This window comes from Oncorhynchus keta, chromosome 29 (genome assembly GCF_023373465.1).
Source record: "Oncorhynchus keta strain PuntledgeMale-10-30-2019 chromosome 29, Oket_V2, whole genome shotgun sequence".
Lineage (NCBI taxonomy): Eukaryota > Metazoa > Chordata > Actinopteri > Salmoniformes > Salmonidae > Oncorhynchus > Oncorhynchus keta.
The window spans coordinates 22,520,106-22,547,580 of NC_068449.1; the positions used below are offsets into that span (position 1 = coordinate 22,520,106).

At 43.3% G+C, this 27,475-nt stretch overlaps 1 protein-coding gene across 4 annotated transcripts; it reads right to left on the reverse strand.

Annotated features, from left to right (window-relative positions):
• Window positions 1-2,163: 2,163 nt before the first annotated feature.
• Window positions 2,164-27,325, reverse strand: LOC118362488 (intraflagellar transport protein 43 homolog B). 4 transcript variants are annotated; one of them, XR_004821214.2, is made up of 10 exons: window positions 27,203-27,253; window positions 25,606-25,722; window positions 21,952-22,016; window positions 19,605-19,643; window positions 18,327-18,373; window positions 11,629-11,701; window positions 9,715-9,790; window positions 9,457-9,519; window positions 8,838-9,005; window positions 2,164-7,022 (listed from the first exon to the last, which is right to left on the reverse strand). XR_004821214.2 is itself a non-coding variant. In XM_035742855.1 (10 exons), exons 2-10 carry the CDS (start codon window positions 26,417-26,419, stop codon window positions 8,895-8,897), a joined length of 624 nt encoding a protein of 207 aa, XP_035598748.1. In that variant the 5' UTR covers window positions 26,420-26,451; window positions 27,203-27,265; the 3' UTR covers window positions 8,698-8,894. The 4 variants fall into 4 exon arrangements, 3 of the variants coding, with proteins under 3 accessions (XP_035598748.1, XP_035598747.1, XP_035598746.1); XM_035742855.1 differs by lacking the exon at window positions 2,164-7,022 and adding an exon at window positions 26,381-26,451 and having other exon boundaries at window positions 8,698-9,005; window positions 25,606-25,716; window positions 27,203-27,265; XM_035742854.2 differs by lacking the exon at window positions 2,164-7,022 and having other exon boundaries at window positions 8,698-9,005; window positions 25,606-25,716; window positions 27,203-27,325.
• Window positions 27,326-27,475: the final 150 nt, after the last annotated feature.

Consider the following 27,475-nt stretch of genomic DNA (forward strand, 5'->3'; position numbering starts at 1 on the left):
CTGTCAGTTATGTTACTGATTACAATTTTGGACAGGTAACTAGTAACTCATGGATTACATTTAGAAAGTAACCTACCCAACTCTGCTTTTAGGCATGTTTTGTCTCTCTTAACTGTGAACTAAAGAATTCCCCCCAGACTCTCTCTCCCACCCACCACTATCCTCTCCTCCTTCATCCTTTACTTGGTGCTGTGTGGGGACTGAGGATGTCTATGTGTGTGTGGTGGTCATTAGTCTCTGTATACAAGGTAAAAGTAAACGTCCTGGCCAGCTGGCGTGTGATGTGGGGTGCAGCGTGGTGTGGTCTGCCACTGTGAGACCCCCACGGATGAACCACAGAGGCCTGGTGCCCCCCTCCCCCCAGCAAGCCTCTGAGACCACCACAGGCACTCAGCAGATGGAGTCTCCAGCTCTCCTCTCCCTCTTCCACAGGCAGGCAAGGAGGCTGGGGCTGGGCCTGGCCTAACTAACCTCCGTCACAGATGGCAGAAGAAGCCTGGGCCTCCAGTGGAGCCCTGCTGGGGAGATGCTGTGCTGCAGCAGGTGTGATCTCAGCTCCTCTCTCTCCCCCCTGTCAGCACCTCAGTGGTGGAGCGCACACTTTGCACTCTCTCTTCCTGTCCTCACTCCTCTTCACTTAGACACCGTCTGTGCTGAGGTAACACAACCACATCCCCCCCCCCTCACTAACCAAAGACATGTCCACTACACTACAGTCCATAGCACAGCAGTTTCACATCTCTGTAGATCCAGATATTCTGACAAACCACTTTTTATCCTTCACTAACAAATAGAGGTTAGTGACAGGTGACTCTGACTGACTCTGGCTGTGGACTGAATTGGATATAACACATGAAGCATGAGGTATGGTGAATAATATGAAGTACCAAGATCAAAAGTACAACAACCAAAATAGATGTTTTTGCCCATTTGAGGGCAAATTGTTTCAGTCTGTTGACTCAGATGTTTTTTTTACTGCTGGAGATGAAAACCTCTCCACCTGACTTCACCACTGCCATGGGGCCTGGCCCACACTACCACTCTCCTTCCCATCAGCCCCTTCTTTATCACCAGCGGCTTCAAGACAAACAGGTTGTGCTACAGGTTCACACGTCTGCAGCCAGCGTTCTCCGTGATGGAGAGGGTTTATAGAGGGTGCCACCGCACCGCGCAGCCGAGTCCCTCACCTTGAACTGTCCCTGTCCACAAGGCCTCAGTGAACCCTATCCCCTGCCCCCCGGCCTCCCCAGCGCCCTGGCCACTCCGACTGCCGCTGAGTTATTATCATCATTTCCCAGAGAGGCATTGCAGGGCCTCTACAGCGTGAGTCGCCTGTGTTTTACAGAATGTTTTGTGTTTTATTGCCTTTGAGTCACTCGTAGGCCAGTGGAGAGGGCCCACAAAGATAAGAAAACCACTCATGTGAAAAATGAAGGGCCTCGCGTCCTGGACTGAGAGGAGAAAAGACTAAATAATAAAATACATGACAAATGTGGACCCTGACTGTATTTCATGTCCCCCCCTACCTATAAAAAAATATGAGGAAAAAGAGGAAAATAATAATAATGAATTCAGCCAATCTGCGTTACAAAAAGAACATACGCTTTTTTCTTGGTCAGTTTGTACTTGAAAAAACCTCCCATGAACACCCCCCTGACTACCGAGCCCTTTGACAACCTGACACCCGTAAGATGCCCAGGGGCATTCCAAGCTGCCGCTGTCCTAGTCATTTCATGTCCAAACCCACCTGGGGTAAACTAAAAAAGTACTAAGAGAAAGAGAATATTAACAAAAAAAGGAGAGAGAAAAACAGCACGGTGGAAACTGAAAACCCTTTCCCAACTCACACAACTTTGGACTCCTAAATTTAAAGCTTTGTCTTTAATGTGGTCAGGAGAGCCCTTCCCCTCAAAGCCCCCTGTAGTTCCGCAGTATAAAGGTGAAGCATATTTAATGGAAAATAAAACATCTGTTTAATCTATTACTTTCAAAGGCAAATCCCCTTTTGATCAAAGAATGATATTGATCTGCCTGCCTCAGTTCTATGACGGGGATTTCTCTTTCAAACTTGAAATATCATCAAGTCTTTGTGGCAAATCAATACAGGGGCTGAACAGCTCTACTTTTTCAAGTCATTTTCAAAGTGCACTGAAACTATTTGAATATGGTTGCATTTAGATTTATTTCCACAATATAAAATCTACATTCAGGTTGCCTATGTATGTAGTGCAGTTGACATTTGCCCTAGAGTTAAAACATTGCTAATGTTTCATCATACATATAGCCTATAAAGCTTAATAATTAACAAACTCAGGGTCTGAGGATTTATTACTGCATCTCTGGAATAATCAAACTAGATCACTCATCAGAGAAACTGGACATCCAGGCTTGGCTTATAGCACCTGACTCAGCCTGTAAACCCCTGACCAGGCCAGTGACTGACTGAGGGCCTGTGACAGTCCAGACACGTGGCCCCTGGTGGAACGAGCAGGTCAGTTCCTAATATCCCGTGAGCATTGGCGTGTCTGTCCTCACCCGTCACTCTGTGTGTGAGGGGCCCCGGCTGAAGGCTCTGGCTATCTTCACATCTCCTCATTTTCGTAACACTTTAATTACACATCAGCATATTGCTTTTGGGCCATATGGAAGGCAGATAATGAGACTAGATAAAATGTATAAACTTCTGTCAACACCACAGCATATTAGGGGTAGTTGGAAGCATATTATCTCTATTTCTTCTTCCAATTAGCGCCCTGTATCAAAATACATTAAGACAAACCTGTCATCCCCGAGTAGGAAAAAAAACATGTTTTTAGGAGGCCTTGGTCCATTTTTATTAAAACGGTTTTACTTCCCCTGTTTGTTTTCTTTGCCAGAAAGTGAAAAGTCATTTCCACACAAGGAGTAATTTCCACACAGGGAGACATTTCCACACAGGGAGTCATTTCTACACAGAGAGTCATTTCCACACAGAGAGTCATTTCCACACAGAGAGTCATTTCCACACAGGGAGTTATTTCCACATAGGGAGTCATTTCTACACAGGGAGTCATTTCCATACAGGGAGTCATTTCCACACAGGGAGTGATTTCCATACAGGGAGTCATTTCCACACAGGGAGTGATTTCCACACAGGGAGTGATTTCCACACAGGGAGACATTTCCACACAGGGAGTCATTTCTACACAGAGAGTAATTTCCACACAGGGAGACATTTCCACACAGGGAGTCATTTCTACACAGAGAGTCATTTCCACACAGAGAGTCATTTCCACACAGGGAGTTATTTCCACACAGGGAGTTATTTCCACATAAGGAGTCATTTCTACACAGGGAGTCATTTCCATACAGGGAGTCATTTCCACACAGGGAGTGATTTCCACACAGGGAGTCATTTCCATACAGGGAGTCATTTTAAAACCCAGATAAAGGACCCAGTAAACTTGGCGTCCTCTCAAGGTTTTACATTTGGACTTAAAAAATATAAGAAAACTTCCATAAAAAATAACCAGTGTAGATTCACATGAGAAACAACTTCTACTAAATAAATACCGGATGAGAACATCACTTTTAGATAAAAACGGATAACTTCTGATGAAAGAGCTACAACATTTTATATGAGACCCTGACAAATGATAAGAGTTCAACCTAAGAGTTCTTTATTCCATTGAGCTGCAATAAGGATATCATATTCCACATTAAATACTGGTCAGAGGATCCCACTAAAATAATACCTTGATAAAAAAATCCCCATCCCTCCCCCCAAAAATGATGACCTCAAACAAAATGAGACCTTATCCTCTAAATAGCTCCCTACATTTGATCAGAGGCACACAAATAATTCTCTGCTCACCTCTCCGTGACACTGTGTTCTTCTGGAGCCAAATACATCTACACTGCGAGGAGCTCTAGGAGCAAGGGCCGTCTCTCTTCGTACAAATAACGTATGTGTTACAGATGGTTTGACGTGATTAAATTCTGTGCGCCCAGCTACCGAGAGGTCATTCTGAGCCTTGCTGCAGCATCGGGATATAAGAGAGAGGAAGAGAGATGGAGCGAAAGAGAGAGGGAGGGGGAGCAAGAGAGCGGAAAGAGGAGAGTATGAGGGACAGAGAGAGGTCACTTTGAGGAGCTGGATGCAGGCACATGCCAAACAGCATCTCCTCTCCCTCTCTAATCCCCACTATGATCCACTGGTGTTCTGGCCAATCGTCTGAGACAGGCCACAACCCGTGATCACTGCGGCCTAATCTGGGTCCTCCGCCCGCGAGCCGTCCACCTCAAACGCCAGCAGCCTGGCGCCAGCAGAGGAGTGGCAGGCGCGGCCATCTCCAGAGAGACAGCTAGAGGTTGTCTCTACATGGATGGGCACTTCGCAGCTCTGCGGGGGTGGGAGGAAGGGGCAACGCGGCAGCTGCTCAGGGCATATGGGCAGAATTCATTAAGGCTGGCCAAATAAGCCAATTGTGGAGAGACTGTACTGTGTGTGAATGTTGGAGAGAGTGTGAGAGAAAGAGAGAGATGGAAGAGAGGGAGACCTCTCGTTACAGTAATTCTGAACTCTGGGCATTAACTTTGTTACTTTCCGTTTCTGTAATACCCATGAAGACTGATTTGAGGACTGATTTGAGGACTGATTTGAAGACTGATTTGAGGACTACCAAGTAACTGGCTGAATGGTTATCTATGTGTGACTGGAGATAATTGAGCTGTGAAAATTGTGTGTCCTCCAGGCCTTTGGTGTGTATCCACAAGTGTCATGAGACCGCTCTCCGCTACAGGTAGAAATACACCTAATCACAGTCTGTAAATGTTAAACCTGTTTCCCCAATAGCCAGTGTGGCTTCGGAGGCCGGCGTCTTTATTCACACACATGAACCAGACTACTCTGAGTGAAGACACATTTCTCTGACAAGGCCTAAACACACACTGACACATACTAAACATGTGTGTGCAAACTATGACTATCTAAGGTATAAATGATTTCTGATATATTAATGGCAGAGGACATGCACCATGAGAACTTCTTAGCTACTAACAATCAGTATTATTTTGCACCAGGCTGATGCGCAGGCCGATAGGCATGTACAGTGCATTCGAAAAGTATTCATACCCCTTGACTTTTCCCACATTTCCTTACGTTCCAGCCTTATTCTAAAATGGATTACATTGTAATTCCCCTCATCAATATACACACAATACCCCATAATGACAAATATGACATTTACATAACTATTCAGACCCTATATCTAGTACTTTGTTGAAGCATCTTTGACAGCGATTACAGCTTCAAGTTGTTTTGGGTATGACGCTACAAGCTTGGCACACTTGTATTTGGGGAGTTTCTTCCATTCTTCTCAGCAGATCCTCTCAAGCTCTGTCAGGTTGGATGGGGAGGGTCGCTGCACAGCTATTTTCAGGTCTCTCCTGAGATGTTTGATCGTGTTCTAGTCCGGGCTCTGACTGGGCCACTCAAGGACATTCAGAGACTTGTCCAGAAGCCACTCCTCCGTTGTCTTGGCTGTGTGCTTCGGGTCGATGTCCTGTTGGAAGGTGAGGTTTTCATAAAGGATCTCTTTGTACTTTGCTCCGTTCATCATTCCCTTAATCCTGACTAGTCTCCCAGTCCCTGCAGCTGAAAAACGTCCTAACAGCATGATGCCGCCACCACCATGCTTCCCCATAGGCATGGTGCCAGGTTTCCTCCAGACGCGACTCTTGGCAGGTGAAAGAGTTCAATCTTTGTTTCATCAGACCAGAAAATCTTGTTGCTCATGGTCTGAAAGTCCATTAGCCTTTCGGCAAACTCCAAGCAGGCTGTCATGTGCCTTTTACTGGGGAGTAGCTTTCGCCTGGCTTCTCTACCACAAAGGCCTAATTGGTGGAGTGCTGCAGAGATGGTTGTCCTTCCGGAAGGTTCTCCCATCTCCACAGAGGAACTCTGGAGCTCTGTCAGAGTGACCGTCAGGTTTTTTGTCACCTCCCTGACCAAGGCCCTTCTCCCCAGATTGCTCAGTTTGGCCGAGCAGACAGCTCTTGGAAGAGTCTTTGTGGTTCCGAACTTCGTCCATTTAAGAAAAATGATGGCGGCCACCGTGTTCTTGGGGACCTTCAATGCTGCAGAAATGTTTTGGTACCATTCCCAAGTTCTGTGCCTCGACACAATCCTGTCTCGGAGCTCTACGGACAATTCCTTCGACTTCATGGTTTGGTTTTTGCTCTGACATGCACTGTCAACTGTGGGAACTTATATAGACAGGTGTGTGCCTTTCCAAATCATGTCCAATCAATTGAATTTACAACAGGTGGACTCCAATCAAGTTGTAGAAACGTCTCAAGGATGATTAATGGAAAGAGGATGTGCAAAGCTGTCAAGGCAAAGGGTGGCTACTTTGAAGAATCTCAAATATGAAATATATTTAGATTTGTTTAACACTTTTTTGGTTACTACATGATTCCATGTGTTATTTCATAGTTTTGATGTCTTCACTTTTATTCTACAATGTTGAAAATAGTACAAATAAAGAAAAACCCTTCAATGAGTTGGTATTCTGAAAATCTTGACCGGTAGGGTATGAATTTACAGTTGGATCAGAATGCACTCATTAATATTAGTAGATCAGTCAGTCAGTCACAATTTACCCATGATACATTTAAGCAATACTGCCCGAAGGGGTGTGGTATATGGCCAATATACCATGGCTAAGGGCTGTTCTTAAACACGAGTGCTTGGATACAGACCGTAGCCGTGTTATATTGGCCATATACCACAAACCCCCAAAGTGCCTTATTGCTATTATAAACTGGTTACCAACGTAATTAGAAGAGTAAAAATAAATGTACCTGTGGTATACGGTCTGATATACCCCAGCTTTCAGCCAATCAGCATTCAGGGCTCAAACCACCCAGTTTATAATATGGTTTTGATGCTCTCGAACATGGCCAATGTCTATGGCCTCGGAGCGCGAGCCTCCTCGTTGACTGCCGGGCCGTGATTGGCCTGTGTCAGTCAGCACGTGGTCCTGTGTGAAGACAAATGTAGTAGTCAGAATGGATCACTAATTAATTAAATAACTCAATTTGTATTTGTATCGAACTTAAAAATAATTCACTGTGGGGATCAAACTTGATACTTTTAAACAAATTGTAGAGCCCAAAACGGCTGTCTAAATTATTTTTGGTTGACTGTTCTGGCGATCGTAATTTTTATAGGCTTTCTAAGACAGACCAAGGCTTTTGGCACCACTACGTTGCTACGCAATAGCCAACCAGCAGATCTTGTGACTTCATTTACATTACATTACATTTAAGTCATTTAGCAGACGCTCTTATCCAGAGCGACTTACAAATTGGTGCATTCACCTTATGACATCCAGTGGAACAGCCACTTTACAATGGTGCATCTAAATCTTTAAGGGGGTGAGAAGGATTTCTTTATCCTATCCTAGGTATTCCTTAAAGAGGTGGGGTTTCAGGTGTCTCCGGAAGGTGGTGATTGACTCCGCTGTCCTGGCGTCGTGGGAAGTGTGTTCCACCATTGGGGAGAGAGCGAACAGTTTTGACTGGGCTGAGGGGAACTGTACTTCCTCAGTGGTAGGGAAGATAAAGCAGGCCAGAGGTGGATGAACGCAGTGCCCTTGTTTGGGTGTAGGGCCTGATCAGAGCCTGGAGGTACTGAGGTGCCGTTCCCCTCACAGCTCCGTAGGCAAGCACCATGGTCTTGTAGCGGATAAGCTTCAACTGGAAGCCAGTGGAGAGAGCGGAGGAGCGGGGTGACGTGAGAGAACTTGGGAAGGTTGAACACCAGACGGGCTGCGGCGTTCTGGATGAGTTGTAGGGGTTTAATGGCACAGGCAGGGAGCCCAGCCACATCAGTGCAGTAATCCAGACGGGAGATGACAAGTGCCTGGATTAGGACCTGCGTGCTTTGAGGCAGTCGTACTCTGCGGATGTTGTAGAGCATGAACCTACAGGAACGGGCCACCGCCTTGATGTTAGTTGAGAACGACAGGGTGTTGTCCAGGATCACGCCAAGGTTCTTAGCGCTCTGGGAGGAGGACACAATGGAGTTGTCAACCGTGATGGCGAGATCATGGAACGGGCAGTCCTTCCCCGGGAAGTCCTTCTCCTAAGGCCCTGTGGTTTAGGTTTGATGCATGGTTCTTCTGTAAGTTTGGAGAGAGCATACACCTGGACACCTCCAGCCTCCTGCTAAGGTGGAAGATGTCTTCCTTACATAATGTATGCTAATCCCCCAGGTGTCAATGGGAAGTGTGTTCAATTCATTTGAGATAATAGTGAAGAAGGGGCTGCTCTTGTCGAAGAGCTGGAAGATAAAGTCAATGGCACAGTCAATAACAATAAGGTTGTGGGCTTTAATGAACAATGTTAATTTGAAGACAATTAAATGGATTTCAGCTTAGCTGACTATCAACCTTGGACTTGTATGGGACTAAGGTTGTAGGGGGGTTGATAGTGCAGGCGGAAGACACAGGGGCATGTTGATCTGTATCAGATCATTTAGAAGGCTTTCTTAAGTAAAGGTGAGTTTGTCTTTTAGCAGTTTAGGTAGAGTCAAACAGATAGCACATCAGTGTAATACCATATACGTGTTACTAAACTTCTGTATTTTAGAGGAGATAATTCATTTGGAACCTACCATGAAAATAGAATTATTCATTTCACAACAAATACAAATGTGTTTTGTTAAAATTTATTAGGAAAAAAAATACATTTTGCACTTGGAAATAGACATTTGGAATATGAGCAACAATATGAGGCAAGCTACGTATATTTGATGGTCCCTATGTTTCGACGGAGCATTGATATGCACCCACCCAGGTCCCAGAGGAGACGTTCTGGTCCACTTTATCCCAACTTGGGGAGGCTTGTCCTCATAACACAGACAACGGGACCTGCTCCTCCTTCTCTCCTTGATCCCATTCCGTCAGCAGCTCCGAGGACACCTCTGTAAACAGATGATCCCAGTCCCAACCCACGTCCTCCTGAGAGAGAGCGAAAGAGAGAGAGAGACAGAGTGTGAGAGAGAGAGAGAGAGAGAGAGAGAGAGAGAGAGAGAGAGAGAGAGAGAGAGAGAGAGAGAGAGAGAGAGAGAGAGAGAGAGAGAGAGAGAGAGAGAGAGAGAGAGAGAGAGAATATGGGAAAAGAAAGATACAAAAAATGGGGGGAAGAAAATATATAGTGTAATAAAGATGAGAGAAGTGTGAGAGAAAAGAGGGGAATAAGAAACAGAGAGAGAGGAAGAGACCAGAGGGGGAGAAGGAGAGCAAGAGAGAGGCAAGGGAAGGTGAGCGAAAGAGAATAGAGCTTGTTAATGCACACATCATAAATCTTGATTACCTGGGAGACTGGGAGGCGACCTCCCCTGGTGCTTCAGCAACATCTGGACACCCTCTCACAGGGAACAGCGGCTATATTTACAAAAAACTCACTCACCTCCCTCACCTCCTGCTCTGGAGCTAAAACCTTGGTGAGGAGCTTCAAGTCAATCTCACCGTCCTAGGTAGAGGCAGAGACCTTATGAGAACACCAGCTTGCAGAAACACACTCTACAGACAGAGGTCATTTATATTGGATGCATCCTAAAAGGACCTCCTTGAGGAAGAGAGAGGGCTGGGTAATCTAATATAGAGTACAGATAAATAGCCGTTGAAATCTGGCTGTGTGTGTGTGGCCTCATATGAGATGTCTTACCAGGGTCTGGAAGACAGAGTACTTCATGAGGTCATTGTCCAGATCTCTGTATGTCATTACCCGGTTCACCTGGATGCTGGGGAGAAGGACAAACACTATGTAAACAAAAATCCCATCATAAATGTAGCTACCAGTGGAGGCTCCTCAGAGGAGGAAGGGGAGGACCATCCTCCTCAGTGAATTTAATAAAAAATAAAAAGTGAAACACAAAAAAAAGTTATCCTTTTTGATAAAACAATATAAAATATATTTACGTCACCAAATAATTGATTAAAACACAGTTTTGCAATGAAGGTCTACACTAGCCTCAATAGCACTGTGTAGGGTAGCACCATGGTGCAGCCGGAGGACAGCTAGTTTCTGTCCTCCTCTGGGTACATTGACTTCAATACAAAACCTAGGAGGCTCATGGTCCTCACCCCCTTCAATAGACTTACACAGTAATTATGACAACTTCCGGAGGGTGTCCTCCAGCCTATCAGAGCTTTTGCAGCATGAACTGACATTTTGTCCATCCAATCAAACGATCAGAGAAATAGTCTAGTACTGAAAGCATAAAGCATAATACAGCTAGCTAGGACTGCAGTGTATACCTGAATTTGTCCAATATATTGGACTAAAGATCACACTCTAGATCAGCTAGATGCAGGCGAGATTGTGCATAGTGGTATTGAATGTGTCAATGTCTGTCACCTTGATTAAGCAAATCTCGCTCAATCTGTAAACCTACATTGTAAACCTTCATTCATAGGCTAGGTTGTAGCAACCTCATGATGGGTATAGGGAATATTTGAGTATCATGTAGTAGCCTAAACCTATTGATGTTACACTGAGCTGGGTGAATGGAATGTGAATGACAGTCATCCAATATGCAGTAATATAAATAAGGCCATGCTCATTAAAAAAAAAAACAATCATCCTCCCTCATCTTAAACAGCACCAACCACCACTGGTAGCTGCTATACCAAACATGTACTTGTTGGCATGCTTTTCCTCACTAGCCTGATTAGTGCATGTCTATTGAAATACAGTAAAGTATTCCCTACACTACCTGCAAGATATCACCAGACCAATCTAGAAGCTGTATCATAGTACAGTACAACTTGCAAGTATCACTCTGTGAGACAGATATCTTCTCAGAAGTTTGAGGTAGTGCACACAGGGCATGGAGAGTTCATTAAAGAACAGAGAGATGAGCGCCAAGTGGTAACTGCCTCAAATTGAAACCCAGCTGCTTATCTGTAGTTGGAATTAAGAGGGGGGCTCTGAAAGTGGCGAGGGCCTAACAGTGCATGCCAGTCCTACTTACTGCACATTACACGCTACATTGCCCCCGCAATGAGTTCAATGTGGATATTATCTCGTACAGAGAGCAGGTCCCAGCCTAATAACCTCCGCCGCTGTCATAGCCGCGCTACATAGCGGACACATGTCGGCGTGTCTCTCACTGCCCTGTAAATCAAAGGGCCCCGTTAGTAAGGGTCCCACTAACCGCCGTGCATAAATCACATCTCAACTGTTATTTCTGCATAAAGGTCCAATATGCCAAGACGCCTTCAATACCATGATGAGAGGAGGCAAAGTAACAGTCAACGTCACCATCTAAGACCAGTGTATTCTTATCTTTTGCTCTCCTTGATGTTAAGATGTAGGCCAGGTACTGTACATGGCTCTGAAGATGGGTCAGCAACCAGCCAGAGGTATGGCGAATCTGGTAATATATGAACATCTGAACAGCTATCTGGTTACTTATAACAGAGTTATGCAGTCAGAGACAGTATGTGAGACGGTGTGCAGGTGTGTCTGTACTCACTTAAGTGCAAGACAATCATGAAAATTGAGTGATGGGATGCCATGAATCTACCAGAGTGACTGGGGTCAACTAGAGTGGAGCGTGACATGTTTTTACAGTACCTTGGAGGAGCAGCAACTTGCATGTTAAGGTCTTCCTCTTGTACTTCGTCAAGGTCTGGGATCACCGGTATATCTAAAACACAACATACATCCAGGACATACTTTATCAATATCTTATCGATGTCACACTGTCTATTATTTAGTAATTCAATCTCTACACCTAAAATATTAACTGAGATGCAATAGTGGTCAAACACATTAAAAACTGGACATGGACTACAGAAAAACTAAGATACAGTCTTCTTTGTGTTTGGTATGACAGTTTGTGTGTGTGTAAGCGTGAGTGTCTGGGAGTAAATTGGCACCTGATTTGTCCTCTCCCTCTCTCTCTCTCCCTACATCTTCCATAGAGTTGCCCTGTCACAATAGCCAGGCGGCCATGAATATTCAGGAGACCAGGCGGCAGCTCTTCCTGCTGCGAGAGGGGCGCTGGCCAGGGGCTCCCCGGAAAGAACCCCCCGCTCCCCCAGCATTTTGGCCCTGTCAGCGCCATCCACCCCCAGGACCAGTGGTGGCCGGCAGGCCGACCTCAGTGTCCACTCTGCCACTCGGACAGGGGCGGCGTCAAGCCATGTGCAAGAGTATTTACTGGCGGGCCCATCTGTGTGGGGTCGGAAGTCACGGTGCGGCCTGGCAGGGGCTGCAGTGCCAGGAGCCACTAGCCCGCTGCTCAAACAGTGGGAACCCGCTTTAATTGGCAAAACGCAACAGGACAGAGCATGGCTCAGCTCCCAAGAAGGACGGGCAAACTTTCACAGCACATTTCAGATGGACTTTTGTTAGAGTGGGAGATGGGGAGGCGAGCAAGACAGACAGACTGTGATGAATTTAAATGTTGAAGCCACTTAATCTACTTGTAAAATGAATATGAAATGAATACATTCATTATGCCATGTTATAAACAAACACAACAAAATAGAAAAAGATGAACTACAAGTATATTACATAATCTGGGGGAAAGTAAGTCTCCACTACTGACACAACCGAAACCGATCAGTTCATACTTTTGCAAACTTTGCAATTACACTCTTAAAAATAAAGGTTCTAAGCGATGCCATAAACCAGAGGAACCATTTTAGGTTCTCGGAAGAACCACACACACACTCAACACCTTACTTTATGCAAATATTTATTAGCGTATTTCCTAGGATGCCTTTTGAGTGAATTTTAGAGTTACCAGTACCACCCATGACTGTTTGCTAGTGACAGAGACATTGTTTTTGCATTCATTTCCTAAGTAAATGTGTATATTTCATAAGGCCTTATTTTAAGCTCCTAGTTTTACCCTAATAAAATGGCCTGAAACTCATAGTTTACAGGCCACATCAGGCCTGCAAGTCACATTATGTTATGCTGGCTTGGAAAGTGACGTGTAATTCCTGTTGGAATCCAGTCAGAGTGGGGATATCCATTATTTTGATTCACCTGCAACCGGCATTCAGAATGTTCGCCCGGGTTGGGATAAGTAAAATGGAATTAGCTAAAGCATCTAAACTGGAACAACCATTTCATTAACGGATGCAATAAGTCTAAGTAACAGATTGGATTCGTTTAGAAAAGTGTATGTTATGTATATTTGAGTAGCATAAGATTATATTGATCCATCAATGTACAGTACATCCAAAAATAGATATTTAAACGAAAAATTCTAAAAATCAATCTGCAAAAGAGTGTGATGGAAAGTTTTATGTTGGTGCTTTTCTGTTTATTTTTCTAATAACCGTTTTCTATCTTCATGCAAGTGACTGACTGAGCAAATCCTCACTATCAGTATCTGCAATCTGGCATTACACCCAGACCCTTGTTTTGAGATCAAAATATATCTTTGTTTCAAGGTCTCTGCCTAGAGAGAAGAAGCCTTGTGAGGTATTGGTCTGTCACATGCATAACCCAGTATTGGTCGGTCACTTGAATTAAGCAAACGTTAATGATAAAAAAATAATAATAATGAATAAGCTAAATCATGCAAATATGACTTTCTGTGTAAGTATACTGTATAAGAGAACTAATGGGACTGCCCCGTTAGAGCTCCTGACAGACATTCACTATGGTGCATCAATGTTATGGAACCTCTCCAGCGTGCTGACAATAAACTATTATTCATTTAATATGGACTTAGAATGTCCCTGTGTAAGAATTTCCATGACAAGAGCATGCTGGGAAATATGATGATAGCTTGGTTTTGGTTCAACTCTGGTTATTAACACCAACACTGGTGTTCTTTTACACCACTGAGTGTTAATTTAACTCTTTACAGTGTGAATTTAACTCCTGAATCAACACTAGAAATGTTACACTGGCCAATTTGCTATGTGCTATGAAAGAGACATCTGCAGGCTTCAATACATTTCAAGAAACATTTATAATTCGGAAGAACCGTAGATGACACGTCAAGAACCCCCAATTTAACTCAAAGGTTCTTTATCCGGCAAGAGTTCCCCAAGGAATCTTAAGAGCGGAGGATGAATCTTTTTCGGTGTAGAGTTTTTTGCCTGTCAACATCAAGGTCACAGACATCTACCTAGTCCTTGTTGCCATGTAACAAGTCTAAATGAACACAAAAGCAGAGACAGAACAACCCACCTGTCATCAGAGGATAGGTCTGATTTCCATGTGTTTTGTCTCTTTTTTCAATACTGGTTTTGGTTGAAGGCAGTTGAAAAGGTGATTACTATATGGTATACAGCTATGAACAGAAATCAGCAAGTTGGAATAACTTATTCAGCAGGTTAGGATAATTAATGTAGCAGGTTAGGTTAGGAAATTAGGTTAAGGTTAGGACAGTGGTTAGGGTTAGTTCAAATTCTTACATTTGAACAATTTATGTGTCACTTCCATCCGTAGCTATATACCATCTATCCCTAACCGTTGAACAGTGTAGCTACATTTCCTTCTGACTTCTTCCAGTCATACAGTGTGCTAGGTGTCAGTGAATAGGCCGGGAGAAACTGGGGAGTGGTAGGGAGGGTGCAGGGATGTCAGTAATCTCTGAACACAGCAGTGCACCCTGAAGGGAAAGTCAATAGAGGAGCTAAATACAGTAGAGGCCAGGAGATGAGAGGCACGATCTGATGGGAGGATATTTGTACATCTGTGTCACTATTCCTTCAAAATACTTTTTTTGAAAACACACTGGTGGTTGTAAAATAAAGATGCTCTGAGATGTTAGGTCTGTAATATTCTCATATAACTGTATAAGAAAAGATTTCAGCAATTTTACAAGAAAAAAAGGAAGTTATGTGTTCATAGAATAAGCTAAATGAGAAGAAGGATTAAGGCTCTGAATGTTTCTTCAGTTGAAGGAAACAGGAAAAAGCCTGGTCAAATTCCATCCACTTTGCAAAGATAATAACCCTCATCATCAGTTGATAACTCATTCCTTTCTCTTCAAAAAAAAATTATAATAACAAAAAAATGCCACACTCGGTTAATCTCTGACAAGATTCATCTGTGTTTCTGATATCCGAATAGAGGCGGGCCGGCTATTTCATATTCATGAGGCCCCGGTGACACTTTGTCCTCTCATTTACAAAGCACAGCGTTCAGCAGAATCCGTCCCCCCCGGACCCCCAATCAAATGTAATGGTCTTAGCACAATGACATCAAAAGCCTCGCCGTCCTGTTCTTTGCAAATAGCTTCTTGGGTTGTTCCCCCCCCCATCCCATCTCGGCCAATAATGCACTATCAACACTATTTATGAGAGTTCAACGTGGAGCAGTTGGGGGTAGGTTCTCTATATGCAAACTCTATTATTAAGTGAAAATAGGAACAACATTTTTAAATGAGCTTCAAATTCAACCTATTACTGGAGGTCAAGAGGGGATTAATATGAGCTGCAAACAAGCTACAGTTTTTCTGACGGAAAGGTCAACTCCATCAGAAGGAGCTGTCTGTTCCCAGCACTGCTGGCACAAATTACCTGATACATTTCCTCCCTTCCACATACCAGCCTGGACATCTATCAAGGTTGCTTTGTCTAGCGGCGACTGGGCCAAGCCTCTCCTTATTACACGGTCACGGCGAGTTTCCTCGCTGAAGCATGTAAATATCAAAAGGGGATAATTTGCTGTGAATGTAGACATACTGTACTCCCGGCAGGCACGCCTCAGTCAGCGACTTTGGGGAAACGTCCTCACATCACCAGGCAGGCATGGCTGTTATAATCTAAGCAGCGAGTCAGTGGGATGATTACCTAGGCACGGGACACATTTGAAAGGCTTATGGGACAATATTCAGCAGATCACAGAGAGAGAAAGAGAGATGAGAAAGAGAAAGAGAGAGAGATGAGAAAGAGAGCGAGAGATGAGAAAGAGAGAGAGATAGGAGAAAGAGGGAAAGAGATGAAAGAGAGAGAAGAGAGGAGAGAGAGTAATGCGAAAGATAGGAGAGAGATGATAAAGAGAGGAGAAAGAGAGAGGAGAGAGAGGAGAAAGATAGAGGAGAGGGACGAGAGAGACAAATAGAGAGATGAGAAAGAGAGAGAGAGGAGAGAAAGAGAGATAGGAGAGCGATGAGAAAGAGAGAGATGAGAAAGAGAGAGAGGAGAGAGAGAGGAGATAGATGAGAAAGAGAGGAGAGAGATGAGATAGAGAGAAGAGAGAGAGAGAGGAGAGAGAGGAGAGAGATGAGAAAGAGAGGAGAGAGATGAGATAGAGAGAAGAGAGAGAGAGAGGAGAGAGAGGAGAGAGAGGAGAGAGATGAGAAAGAGAGAGAGAGAGAGAGAGAGAGAGAGAGAGAGAGAGAGAGAGAGAGAGAGAGAGAGAGAGAGAGAGAGAGAGAGAGAGAGAGAGAGAGAAAGAGGGGGATTTGAAAGAGAGAAATTAAATAGAGAGGGGGGAATAAACAGTTTTGGAACAGATGAGTGTGTTTGTAATGGCAGTTCTTTGTAATGTAACTGGCAGGGGACTGAAGGCCGGCCGAGGGGAAGAGGGGGACAAGGGGGCAGGGTCTAGCCCTCTCTCTCTCTGCCTCTAGCCAGTGGACATATGGGATAGGGTAGGAGACATAATCAAGATCGGAGGGGCTATCTCACTAACCCTCAGCACTGCAATTTCCACTGCCCCTGCCTTCGGCACTGTATTAAGAGGTCTCCCTCCACTGAGGAATTATCTTTCCAGCTGCATTTACTGGGTAAGAAGCATGCCACTGGGGTCTCCACACAACTGACCCTTTCAGCCACTGCGTGTGTGTGTGTGTGTGTGTGTGTGTGTGTGTGTGTGTGTGTGTGTGTGTGTGTGTGTGTGTGTGTGTGCGTGACTGTGAATGTGTGTGGTATAGCAACTTAAAAGCAGTGTCAAAAACAGTATGTTTACGGCCATTTGTTAAAATAAAAAATATCATAAACAGAAGAAAAATGAAAAATGCTTTGTAAAAACAAATTGGCCATAAAACTATAAGAGGATATACACTTCAGAATGTAAATGGGGAGACAAAATATGTAAGTGCCTTTGAACGGGGTATGGCAATAGGTGTCAGGCGCACCGGTTTGTGTCAAGAACTGCTGGGTTTTTCATGCTCAACAGTTTCCTGATGTGTATCAAGAGCGGGCCAACCAGCCAACTTGACACAACTGTGGGAAGCATTGGTGTCAACATGGGCCAGTGGAACGGTTTCGAAACCTTGTAGAGTCCATGACCCGACGAATTGACGCTGTTCTGTGGGCAACAAATGTGTGTGTGGGGGGTTCTTAGGAAGATGTTCCTAATGTTTGGTAAGCTCAATGTACAACGTTTACATTATTTTCTCAATCTAATTCCAGTAATGTAGTTCATAACATCAAACATATAACAATCTAGATGAAACATGTAAATACATTTTGAATAGTATTTTAAGAATCTAAATAGACAGAAAAAGGCTATGGCGGGTATATGTGTTTCATTTATTTAGCGATGTGTGAGAGTAGTAACTACAGCTGCAGACAAAGTGCTTCTGTTCCTCATCAATATGTCAGCTTGATACCACAGAGACAACCTTCTTATACAATGCCAGCCAGTCTGGCCATTGTCATTGGTATGTATATGTATAACTCCTTAGTGTTCTAACAGGGAATCACAACTCCTATCTTTGCTAAGGCAATTTCACCCTTATTTCCCCTGCTGCTTTGCTCTGAAAAATGGAACAATTATCCCAGGCTGTGCTTTGCTGAAATGTCCTCCATCTATCCTGACATTGTTTGTGATGCGGAGAGCCGGACCCTGAGGTGACCGCTGGATCCATGCTCTGCAACACCTGCCGCGGTGTGTGTGTGTGTGTGTGAGAAGACGTGTGTGTGAAAAGCTCAAAGGGGACAGCCACTTAAATCCTGCCACACTTCAGCCAATGAATAGGAGAATGAATTGAGTGAATACTGTATTTGAGGTCTGTTATGGACTTTGTATTGTGATAGAATGTGTATTGTGATAGAATGAGGAGGATTACCAGTGATCCCCTAGTTCTAACTGAACATATTCACCTGTGATTTTCATCTATAAACGATTGTGTGCTCTGGTTAGTTATGGGGCATCTCTCAGTAGCTGGTCTAAACAGAGTTCTTATGAAGGATTCATCAATAGCACTGACAAGAAATATGTAGTGTCAGAGAGCGCGATGAGAGGTTATATGCTCTATTTCCAGTGGATGAATGTGCTGCAGAGGGACTGGAGGACTCAGCTCTGCCCTCCAGAAGAGACGCAGGACTGGGATGCAAGGGTGCTCTCACCTCCTTCATCATCCGAGCCCTGGGGGGTTTGTGGTCGCAGGCGTCGACTGCAGAAACAGGAAGTGGGAGAGTATGAATTATTGAAAGCATTCAGCAGTGAGGTCATCAGAGGGAGCCAGACTTGGATTGGGCTGTTGTGCTTTGATGATGGGCCTGTTTCTGTGGGCTGAGCAAGGCACTAGATCAGCCTGATAGGAGGCTTGCTCTGCCTGTCTGTCTGCTGCAGGCTGACTGGGACTGTGTCTACAACACAGCAGTAGACGCAGCCAAAAGGCTCCGCAGCCACAGCAGCATCGGTGGGACGGTCACTGTGAGCAGCCCAGGGCTTCAGCTACTTCAACAGTATCCCTCCAAGAACCAGGGATTTTTCTCCCATTGAAATCCTTGGGCGGGCCACCTAAGCGTTTTTTCGGGTTGCCTAAGTCCAAATAGTGTAAAAAACTAAAATAGGATGGAAAAACACTTTCAAAAGATAATGGACCTATATATTTTTTTATCAAATAATCTATGAGAACTAACAATCACCTAAATAAAAAGTAGACATCAGGGAGAATTGACATCATTATTATGTTTGAGCAAAAGATCACAGCATTAGCCATGGCAAAATACATCAAATTGCAGGAAATTAGCTTTATAACTGCAACATTTTCTCTGCATGGAGAAATTTGTCAAATTGCAGGAAATTGGCTTAACATTTTCTTTATTCTGTCACGCTCACCACTGAAGCCCCGTTCTGATCCAGAAAAAAAACCTGAGAATGAATCAAAACTAACACAGTGGGAGCAGTAAATAACTGTTACTGAGATGGGCTGGTGGTGAAAAGAGCATATATCAAGGGACTATTTTGAAGTGCTGCCTGTGTTTCTGTCAAAGCTGCATCTCAACACCACTATTTAAGCAAGGGGCTCCAGCAATGATGAGTAAAACACAACATGTTCTCTTGTCTCCTTCCATGTCACTACTGTCTATTCAATGCCTATTATGAACGTTGGAAACGTGGAAAAACTCAAATTACAGACTAACTTGGCTCCCAACAACAATACAAGTGATGACAACTCAGTCACGCAGGCTTTTTAAGTGATTGTTCTTGGAAGGCGAGGATTAGTTGCAACCAAGGACAATCTCAAAGTACAGACATTTCCACATCAGAGCATTGGGTATAAACAAACATTTAAATTGCTCCTGTGTTGTTTTTATATTTTTTTACAAAAGTTATTTAATTTCATCAACAACTGAGGGACAAAATCTGAGTAAAAATCTGAGACTGAGAAAACGTACTCTTCCACATCCTGCACCATGGCAGGTCTTCTTCCAGACCTAAGGGGGGAAAAAGATTATTGTTAAGACTTTGCAATAAAGGAATACAGAGAAAATACATTTGTGCCACAAAAACAAAAGGACTAGAATCAATTCAATTTTAATAAAACAAAACAAAACAATTACCAATTATATTATTGAACACTTCTTCTCTTTCTATTTGTAAGATCCATCTTTAAAAACCACTGCTGGTTTCTGATGTAGGCTAGTTGTTCTGTCTGATTTGAGCCTCATAGGGCCTAGGTCAGGGGTACAAGTACTAACTGAGAAGATACGGTCACACAAATTTCCTAGGTGACAAAGGTCCGGATGGATATTGTCATTCATCTGCGAAGTAACAAACCCCCACCTCGCAACCCATGCAATCCCAAAATGTTCACACCCCACTTGTTGGCGGAGGAAGCATTGAGCAGTTGTAATGGTCATTTCCTGCAATTCTACAAATGTTGCCATGTCTTATGTGTATTCTAATGATACCAAAGGCCCTCTATCTGAGCCCCCCCACCACCACCACTGGACCACGGGGTTATTTTCAGACTCCTCTCTCACACAACCCTGCTTGACTGTGGCACCACATGCCACGCCCAAATCACTGTCTTTTCACACATTCTCACCTCAACACACTATTCTTAGCATAACACTGTTTCACACCAGAGAACGAGGGAGATAATATTAAACAAAACCCGGCTACTGTCCAATAAACTAATCTTAACAGCATTAGAAAAGCAAATCAGTTATTACATTCTTGAACATTTAGACCAAGACAGTCTAGGTATGTTTGGCTGTGAAAACAACTTACATAAAGTTTCATTAGATATGAGTGTTTCTGGGATTCTTTTGGGGAGGAGATGCATGTCACATTCTGCAGGTTCTCCTGGTTGAGGAGTGCCCCCTACTGGTATTAAAGAAATCACATACTGTCATTTTCTCTGGACTGAAAAAACATTTTCTTATTATTTTTCATTACTGTGTATCAATAACCTGAATAAGAAATGTAATGACATTTAGTATGTTTATAAATGATACTTTATAAATGATATATTCACTCATCTCTGGAGGCTCTGGAGTATGCCATGATGGTCAGGGAGACAGATCAGAGAGGGCAGAGCTGAGGGAGCCCACCTTGCTGCCCTTGGACTGTGTCCTGTGTGCCTGGCACCGGGGGCGGGGCTGGCGACACTTAAGACACATTACAGGCCCCTTGATTAAGACTCATGTAGGCTGAAGCGATAGACATGGTAAAACTGTCTGGAAAAAGTTGTTAGGGATAAAATATATTGTGACAACCCGGCTTCAAAGGTTCATCAATAAACTGACAGATCATTTAGTGTCAATTAGGAGTGATAGATCGACAAATCCTGGGATTTCTGCGCTGGGATTAGTGGGAGGAGGGCAGCAGTGATTGAGCATGAGGGGTGACATTGAAGGGAAAAGTCCTTGCCGGTTCCAGGGGGGCCCATTACTTACTTTGTTTCAGAGAGGATCAATGCACGTGAGAAACCCTTAACACCTCCTGTATTCCAATCTCTCTGAACGCAGGAATCAAGACAAGTTACACTAACACAAGGAAGCGACACCCTGACCTTCCCAGAGTGAGAAAAATATATTTCATTTTCTGTTCTCTTTACATGCACTATCGGCACAGAAAACCATGCAAATAAACCCAATTGAATCGTCTTGTTCACTTCAATGTATGGATTTATGCATCTCCCCAGCTCTCCTCCCAACAGAGACTGGAGTAGAGTGGTAGATGGAGCCATCTGGAAGAGTGGAGAGCCAGTTCCACAGTCTGACTACAGGCACACTGACATCACATACGGAGACGTACAGTAATTTAAATGTGTTCTATTGGAAGGAAATTATTTTGTTCCAGATATTCCATCTGTCTGTGGTATGAAATATTCATACATTCATTGTACAGAGATTTTAATGAATTGACAATGGCATGTGTGCCTTTAAAGGCGAGCGTGCTTTAGTTAGACAGCCATCGTAAGAGGTGATGAAGTGGCCTAAGCCCTGTGATGAAGTGGATAGCTGACTAACAGTGCCCTCCTGTGGCTGATACATGAACCATGTCAATTATTGGATCCCGCGCTGATGAAGATGAATGTGGAGTTCACTGCTCAGAGAGGCTCCCTGGAACGTTGTTGATTCAGAGCAAAAAGTGTAAAGAACTTGCACTGATAAATATCCTATTCTCTGTCTACAGCACGAGAGATCATTAGTAACAAAATAATGCATGTTGGAGACTGTGAGGTACATACCTAGAGGCTGGAAATACAATTTGTTGAGAGAAGGAGATACTCACTTGGCTGATCCAGAAGTCTCTTCAGCCCATCCGCCCTGCCTGCGGGCTGGTTTAGGAGGGGGTCCCTGAGGTGAGAGAGATCATTAATGACAGGCATAACAATGGTCTGACAAGACAACTCCTTTAAACTATTAAATTCTACACTTAGGTTGAAATCATACAGGAGGAGGAAAATGTGCATAATTGAGTCCAAAATAGCAAGTATGTTGTGGCATGTCATGGTCTCTAAATCTATGTGAAAATAATACTTTATATCAAGCTTAACAAGAAAGAAAAATAAAAGTATGCACCCATGCACAAACATATTTCCAAAACGGAGCAGACCTATTACGTTCAGATGAGTCAACAGGAGGCTCTGATGTTTGAAAACACAAACCACTCATGAACTCAGGAACTGAATTTTTGAGGTGTAAACTACAACAGCCCAAGTAACGCTTAGTTTCCTATATCACTGGGGAAAGCCTACTTTATCTATTCTTCTCTTCAGTGTTCTGGTAATATATGTTTGCTGCACTATATACCATCCTACAGATGGCTGCACATTTCTAGCAATGAATGACATAGCTTCTCACTTAGCCCACTTACAAAATAGTTAGGAATGGCATGCACGACATATTGCTGTTGTTTATTATGGTTTTAACTGCTGTCCAATCACAGAGCCTGAACATATGGAGCAGAGTGTGGGAACTGCCACACAGAGGACTGCCCGGGGGCTGCGAGCCTGACCTAAAATAGCTTCACAGGAAAAAATGACCCTCTCCCTCTCATTCTTCGATTCTGAAAATAGTACTGAAAATAGTCAATTGAGTTTGGATTGTGGTCCTGAGACCGGAGCCCGGGGAGTCAGGGACCAGCACTTGAATGAAAGAATTCCTCAGAGCACACAAGGGTGGGCAGCAGACAAATTAATTTGGGGAAAAAAGCACAACACTCTCATTACCAAATTGGGTCTGCAAAAGACACAGTGGCCAGGAGGAATTTCTTTGTTGCGCCATGAAAGAGGAAATCAATTATTCATGGCTGGTTCCTTCACCAAACCCATTTATAAATGTGAATGTCAGCATCTAGAGAGGGAGGTGGAGGCTGCTGGTGTTAAACTGGAAGGTTGAGGATGAATAAATAATTTCATGAAATTAGTAAACAATGGGATTTTAACAAGAACAAGGGAGGCCAAATTAATAATAAAAGTGGTAGCTCATCGATACTGTTCAATTCCTCAGGGTAAAACCCGCTTTTACAGTCTGCTACCTAAAAGGATAACTTTTTTTATGTTTCACTATTTTTATTTTATGAAATTCGCTTAGGAGGATGGTCCTCCCCTCCCTCCTCTGAGGAGCCTCCACTGTAGCTAAAAATGCCATGACGTTTTCAATTAACCTCCCTCGTTGGGTGAGGATGATAAAAGTATATGAAATGTATTTACGTGCCCAAATAATTGATTAAAACACCCTGTTTTGCAATGAAGGGCTACAGTAGCCTCAACAGCACTCTGTAGGGTAGCACCATGATGTAGCCGGAGGACAGCTACTTTCCGTCCTCCTCTGGGTACATTGACATCAATACAAAACCAAGGAGGCTCATAGTCCTCACCCGCTTCAACAGACTTACAGAGTAATTCCGACATCTTCTGGAGGACATCCTCCAACCTATCAGACCTCTTGCAGCATGAACTGACATGTTGTCCACCCAATCAAAGGATCAGAGAATTCATCTAGTATTAAACGCATAAGCTACAGCTAGCTAGCACTGCAGTTCATAAAAAGGGGTGAGTAGTTGACTCAAAGAGAGAGAAAGACAATAGTTGAACAAATTAATGTATTTAATGCAGCTAGCTAGTTTAGCCTACTCAAACACCCGGCTCAAACAGAGAGGGATACTATATTAGCTAGCTGGCGGTACAACACTGGAACTCTTCCAAGTCAATGTAAACTTTTGGTTTTAATAATTTATTGCCACAGAGGCCCTGCCGGTGAAACTGCTAAACTGCTTGCTGACTATACACTGTACTGCATGTTTGTAGTGGGTATACTAACGCATTAGTTCCTCGTAACTATGTTGACTAGGTATGATGTTAGCTAATATGGTGACAACGGTGTAGGCTGTGTGTAACAGTTAGCGGTTATGATATGAATGTTTGGATTGGAATGTTTTTTTGAATGGAATATTTATGACAGTCTTCCAATATGCTGTAATTGAAATAAGTCCATGCTCATAAAAAGAAAAAAGGCCTTTCCTAATCTTAAATGTCACCGACCACCACTGTTCCACTAGACTGTATGACCATATATGAACTTTACAGTTATAGTAGAATAGTGGCAGTGGGGTGTATTTAGGAAATAATGTCATCATAGTGAAGGGTTAGGCTACATATTTTCTATTCTAGACCTTTCTGAAAGTGCAAGCAGTAGACCCTTGTGGTGGACAAACTCAGACAAACAGCCCATGAATGCAGTTCAGCCTTTGTTAAAAAGGATGTCAAGAATGTGACCAATCAGTGGGTATTTATAGGAAAAGCAGACCAGGGCTGATAAACAAATCTACTAAGTCGCACGCCACTGGGAGAAAAAAAATGCATTTCATGTGCACGTCAGGTCACTAGGGGCGCGAGAATCCTGATTCTACATTAGGGAAGTTGGCCTAATTTGGGAAGATTACTGCAAAAGCATAGCTGGAATTCCTGGTCCAGGAATGTTGGGTGGCTTACAGTTTGCCACTTCTAGGGACAAGCAAGACCTCCATACCATGAATGCCAATGCTTTGGAATAAAGTGGTTGACATTGTCATATGTCATTTCCAATTTGACTTTGAAAGCAATTATGCCTGTAATCACTTTCTGTGTGGCAGTGGGAGATGAGGGTCCAGGAGCAAAGGCTGGTATGAATCAGCATGGATCAATACAGTCGAGCAGTAGACCTTTAGCCTCTCCCCACACAGCACTGAAAGTCAGACTAACTAAAGACGATCCTCTCTCTTCATAACAGGGGAAGTTATAGAATGGGCAATGTTGTACCAAAGCAAACAGCATAGGCCCACTTAAAAATGAACACCTAGACCCTGCTCCTTCGGTTTCATATCTGAAGGAAATGGGTAGGTGGGCTTTGCTAAAAGAAAGAACATTCAAGTCCACCAGGTACGTAGGACAACTTTTAAGTCAAAGAAAGTGCATGGTCCACTTCAAACATATTTGACATAAAAGGAGCAGCATCCATAGAAACTACTGTAACTATAACTATAAAGCAGAATAAAGCAGTGCATCCCTTGAATACAACACAAAGTAACTTTATACCACAATGTGAGGTATTCAGAATAGAAGTGACAGCTGAGTAGGTATATAAAATGTCTACATTAAAATCGTATGTGTATTGATTTGAGTATGTAGTCTACTGTACACTATGAGGGTATACTGTATGTTATTGGGGTATAAAGTTACTCTGCGGGGTTTGAAAAGGAATACTGCCAAGACATGCCATATCATTACTCATACAATACCTCTTCCGCGTCCTTGGTTCATGCATAAGAAATGATTCACACGTATTCAGATTGAGTGTATTCAGTGAAGTTAACGGCCATGACATTTAATATATGATATTGGGTTTCAGGTAAATACAAATGCATTACAAGCAGCACTGATAATCAATCACAAATCATAGCTACCTCTCCCATCGATGTAGAAGAAGAGGATTTCCTGACGTGTCGAGGCTCCTCCAGTGATGTTTGCTCTGCAGCCTGTCGAGTACGTTGACCCCGTCGACCCAACTTTGCAACCTGAAACTCATATTTCAAGTCAATGAAAATGATCTTAAAATGACACGAACACGTCGTAAACCATCAAGCATTAGCTAGGAATGGACTTTTTGAGATAGAATTGCTGGCTTTATGGTAACCCAAGAACGTACCCTTAAGGAGTAGGGATTTACACATACCCACTCTCAATTGTGATACGGTTCTAGAAACATAAAGCCCTTTACTTTCAGCGGCAGGTATCTTAGCGGTTAAGAGCGTTGGGCCAGTAAGCCAAAGGTTTCTGGTTCGAATACCCTAGCCTACTAGGTGAAAAATCTGTCAATGTGCCCTTGAGCAAGGTAACCCTAATTGTGAGTCGCTCTGGATAAGCACTTCTGCTAAATTACAAAAAATAAAATAAAATAAAAAAATTCTAATGTCTTTCATATCACATCAAAATTATGTTTTACCCCATTTTTGGCAGCCTTATTCTGTTACAAGGAGAATGCTAGCCCATGATTATAACTCTCAGTTCCATTACATTACACATAAGAGTCATTGGACAAAGGCATCTTCTGTAGTGGGGAGTTCGGTCTGAACATTGACACGCATTGCTTGAGCTATGGTTTTGGAAGCATAAGGACCTTATCTTTCATATGTTTGAGAAATCATTTTCAAAAAACAAAAAGGTTAAATTGATACACACCTTTATTGAGTTAGGGTTCCCATAGGGCCATATTTCCATGTTACAGCCGCTTGTTTACAGAAAACAGCTATCTGAAGAAAAACACCACACGGGTATTGTCACTGAAAAATACTGTAAACCGGTTAAACAGTGTACAGTAAGTGTGTATTTTGCATTTCTGAAACGCTTTAGATGTGATTTGAAAGTAGAGGGATTTATGTTTCTAAAACGCAATTGATAATAATTTCACGTGTAGATGGAGTATTTGGGTGTTTTGGCTTCCAGAGCCAATTCGACATTTAAACAGAACATGTTGTCCTTGGACTAAGGAGTAAAGCAACGTTAGGCTCCTTTAGTCCTTTTGAGCATGCTAGATCATTAGCACTGGTGGTACAGTAGCCTCTGTCTTCCATACACACCACACGCTGTAACATGGAGATATGGCCGTGTGGAAACACAATAACCCTAACCATAATAAAGGTGTGTATCAATGTAACCTTTTGTTTTTTGAAAATTATCGCTGATATATAAAATAAGGTCCTTATCCTTCCGTCAGGGCTCTTAACCACATTTCGCCAGAAGAAGACAGCTACTGTACCTTCATCAATAATGCTAAATGTAGTTAGCTAGCGTCTGACTATGAATAGGGTAGGGTTAGCTTTATGGTCGTTACTTTTTTATGCTTACTAATACTAGCTAGCTGCATGGAAAAGCAAAGGCACATAATCATGGACAACAGAGAGATCGCGAGGAAGTTCAAGGTTTGCCATGTCATCCCAAACATTGCTAGCTACTTCTGTAAATACTCTGTATGCATACAAGTTGAAAGCGTAAATCACTCACATTCTTTACAACTCCACTGTCTCCGAGTTTAAGATGATCGTCCATTTTTTCTTGCGTTGACAGATGTAGCGAGCTACGTCCTGGAGACCCGGAGCGTCACACAGCAACCATCTCCATGGTGACAACAATTGGGGGGGGGGTTGGTCCATGCTCGAGAGGCAGAGCGGTCTGATAGTAGCGCAACAGATATTACAAAAAAAACAATCATCTTCATTTGAGCCAAAGCTCGCGCAGTCATGAAAATAGCCTGTATTAACTCTGTTATTATTAGCC